The sequence below is a fragment of the Miscanthus floridulus genome, chromosome 11, assembly GCF_019320115.1.
Source record: "Miscanthus floridulus cultivar M001 chromosome 11, ASM1932011v1, whole genome shotgun sequence".
Classification (NCBI taxonomy): Eukaryota; Viridiplantae; Streptophyta; class Magnoliopsida; order Poales; family Poaceae; genus Miscanthus; species Miscanthus floridulus.
This window is the reverse complement of record NC_089590.1, coordinates 83,650,161-83,654,162: the sequence shown is the minus strand read 5'-3', so window position 1 is coordinate 83,654,162 and position 4,002 is coordinate 83,650,161. Positions and strand designations below refer to the sequence as shown.

Here is a 4,002-nt window from a genome sequence, read left to right as displayed (position 1 = left end):
TGTAATCCACCTCCATGTGTGTACCACAGTACCAAAGCTCAGGCATCCCTGATGGGTCCAAAATTCACCAAACCTGCTATTCCAAATTCAAAAGATGAAGTGAGCAGTACGTCAGGAAGGGGAAAAAACACATCTAAACCTGCACATTTCTCAGTACTCATAATTATGAGGATTCTTGTAGCATTCAAAGCTAAGCAATCCATCAAAATATGTTCAGCTTGCCCTCACACCAACCTGATTGATCCAAAATCAACCAAAGCATAGTGCCGCAAACTCAGAGGATGTTGTAATTGAGATAAAATATTAAAAATAAGGAAAATCTTGAGGTTTTGCATTCTATTATGTCAGAATGCATAAGTATATCATCCAGCATCTTGACATACAAATTTGTAGAGCCCATAAGCCGTACAACATACAGGGGTAGCATTACATGTACACACAACATAGGAATACATAGGAGTAAAATGAATCCTCTTGAGTCGTCAACGATTGTAACACGGTTAAGTGTTGAGATTCTGGAACAGCTCAGGCAGATGGGCATTCGTGAGCTTGGTCCGTTTTGTGATCTCACGCTGCTTCTTTTTGGGCTTAGCCTTGGGTTTCACGCCATTGATCTGGGCAGCTGCTCGTCGTTTGGCAGTATTGGTCATGGGCTTGAAACCGTTTTTCTGTAGCTCCTTCTCTATGTCGACCATGTCACGTGGTAGCTCTATTTCACGGAAGAGCTGCTTCAGGTCATCATCAACCTTGATCTTCGCTTTTGGATCATTAGGGTATACAATGTCCTCCTGGGAGTCCATGTTTGATAACAGCCAAACCTCACCTGCAGCCTTCAGAGCCTAGAGCACAGAAAATACTCAAAATTATGCAAATATGTTTAAATATAAATAGTAGAACATCCAGCTTGGATGGTCAAGTACATTGGTGGACATTGGACCACCAACAAAATAAAATATTAGGCAAACTACATCAAACACCTCATTAGCACAGACAGCACAACAGATGTCTAGGAAAGGCAATACATGGGCTCACTGACTAAACTCAGCCACACTGGGTACCTTTGTGATTATAGAGCATGTTGTGCTAACTTGGAGTTATTATTTTAGCAGCATTGTTGCTGCTAACTAGTTGGGCACCTTTAAGGCTTCAAAAGTTGGGCACCTTTAAGAACAGTGTCTGCATCACATTGTGTTCAGAAACATCTCAATTATCTGATGAGGAGAGTTAGGGTCACCTGCAAATCTTCTAATACATTTGGATATGCATCCTTGACTTCCACAACAGCAAGACCTTCTGGGAACTTCCTAATCAAAACAAGCAGTTGATCCTTTCCCTTCAGGTCATGCTTGGACTGCACAAATACGAACACCAAATCAACACATGAGATCTCTGAAGTCAGAACTAGTTCAACTGACAAACTACAGAACTCTTTAGACTATAGCTCACATAATTCCAATACAACAAATTTAATCAATTATAGATTGCTGTGATAGACGTTTCATAAGTTACAGTGTGCAAGTCAGACAGTACGGGAGGTGACTAGGACCTAGGTCCTAGGCAGCTAGACCCAGAGCCTCAACTTATGGCAGGACGCAGTTGCAAGTAGCAGGGAAGATGAAGGGAGCCAGGTACAGAAGGAGAGAGTCAAGGAGAAGAAGCTGATGGCTGCATCGCCTATGCCTAGCCTGCCAACTATGCCAAAGTTGCAGCAGACGGATGGCCACCTTTTAAAACAAATAACTATAATAGAACCCCCGCATGTGTCAACTGGAGAATTTAGTTGACTAGGACAGATAGTAAAAACATTCCACATGAAAATGTAGGGATGACAAGTGATTTCCAGTTCTGTAGCTACTAATCAAATGATTCAGAATTGGCTAAGGTTCTAGAAAGAGAGCAAAGACGATCACTCGCGTAGAAAGTATTAACAAATGGGTAATTCAAATTAATTATGAACAAAAATAAGCACAAATTAATTTACCTTGTAAGAGAAACGCCTCCCATCATAGCTTACTTTGGGGTTGTTTCTCAAGCTGTCAAAGACAGCTTTATTACCATGGATATCAACATAAGTTGCTTCATTTATCTGCTCTGCAGTAAAAGCTTGTCTTGTCTGCAAATTCAGAAGATACAACAATTGGGATTCACAAACTAGATGCAGCATCAAAATACATAATGAGAGTTTGGATGATATTTGTTTTGCTGTCCCTGGTGAGGATGTCAGTAGCTTCTACCACTACGTACAAGATTAGTCAGCCATAGTAGAAATCATTGCAGGGTCATTCTAATCTTTTAAACATTGGGCCGAAATGCTTAATTCTAGTAAGGGCAAAAGTAGCCAAAACATTACATTCAAGTCTGTAAAGGTGTGTAGTCATATAACACTCAACAATTCATATGCAACATGCATGCAAATATAACCACCACAGTATTTCTTACCTGTCACTACATACCAACTTAATCTATTCCGGAAATTTCACTATATATTGCAAGGGCTTAATACAGAATACGCAGCATATAAACATTCTAGATTACAGGCTATACATAGCAAGATTTACAATCTAACATGTGAAAGAAGGTATACAAGCAATGCTAGAAATAGGATCAAAACAGGATGGACCACTGCATCTTATACCCTTTAACAAACAACAATATCAATAACGAGTTAACAGAAAAAGCATAAAAGCCTGAAGTAATATCTATTGAGTCAGGGTTTCAATAAACAAAAAATTGTGGAATAATTAATTAGACATGAAATCATGAATTATACCAGCTCCTGGCATAAAAACTGAATTAGAATGAGGATTTGCATGATCAATCACACTTTGTGAGGCCAGAAGGGAGGAATCATCTCTTGAATTTGCAGTAATATGAAAAGAGAAATGGAAGATATCTGTAGCATAGCGATAAAATACCTTGTAAAGCAGTTCGATGACAAGTTTGATCTGTGCTCCAACAGGAGATTTCCTAATCAAATTGATGTGCTGCAGCCTTTCTGTATCATTTGAAAACTTAATAGGTTGTGATGGTCGTGCTGGAACGTTGGGAGCATGTGCTGGTTGGGCCCTGTGCTTTGGCTTTGAGCTCGAAGCAGCTATGCTCGCCAAAGATGACTGGCATCTCTCCTGCTGTTGCTTAAATCTGGAGAGGCTATCCTTGAGATCCATCTGAAAAAATGACATGCTCATAAGCAAAAGGCAGATAAACAAGTACAAACAGCTTCATGCGCAAGAAAAATAATAGTCCGATAGAATGATCCGGTGTTCTTAACAAGGCCAAATTAATCATTTGCCTATCAGTTGGTTGTTTCTCAAGGATCTGACATCAAATAGATGTCTATTTCGGTATTTTCCTCTTCCCACCCCATCTTCTGGCTCCTTAGCGCTCATGGCACCACCTCTGCTGCGCTTAGCCAGGAACGAAGCACCGGCCGTGCTACGAAACTTGCCAAATCCCAGTACCCGGGCGCCTTCCAGACACCTAACCCTATAACCGCCCCCGGCCGCCGGACGGAGCTCCAGGTCCGCTGAACCCAGCATGAAAACCGAGGTAACTTACCCGGTAGCAGCGTCCGTGCGTCCCCGCTCGTCTGAGGCCGCGCGGATGGAGCGGACCGTGCTCCCCGCTGCCAGGACGGTGGTGCTCAAGCGCTCTCCGGCAGGCAGGAATCGGCTTGAGAAGAAATGAGACGAGACTTTTTTTTTGGATAAGTAAAGACGACTAGACGAGACTACTTGAGAACTGAGACTGCTATGCGGAGGGCGGAGCCACGTAATTGAGGGACCTAGGCTGACACTGGGCCATTTTCCTGTGTGGACGTATTCTGGCAGGGATTTCTCTTTTTTCGTAATAAACCAGCACCAATCAAACTTATCAGCCTAAAAACCAATCAGCGAACATGTCAATTATGGCAACTGGCGAGAGGTCCAGCGGATGAGGCGCGGGTGGAGGACGCACGGGGAACGAGGTAGAGCCGTAGAGGAGCGCAGGTGGGCGAAGGAC

The 4,002-nt window shown here is 42.6% G+C and overlaps 1 protein-coding gene across 1 annotated transcript; it reads right to left on the bottom strand.

Moving 5' to 3' along the window:
- Positions 1–303: 303 nt before the first annotated feature.
- Positions 304–3,715, bottom strand: LOC136493635 (transcription initiation factor IIE subunit beta-like). Its single transcript, XM_066489735.1, has 5 exons — positions 3,559–3,715; positions 2,916–3,167; positions 1,982–2,113; positions 1,235–1,351; positions 304–839 (listed from the first exon to the last, which is right to left on the bottom strand). The coding sequence occupies exons 2-5, from the start codon at positions 3,165–3,167 to the stop codon at positions 501–503; spliced, it is 840 nt and encodes a 279-aa protein (XP_066345832.1). The 5' UTR covers positions 3,559–3,715; the 3' UTR covers positions 304–500.
- Between the last annotated feature and the right edge of the window lie 287 nt (positions 3,716–4,002).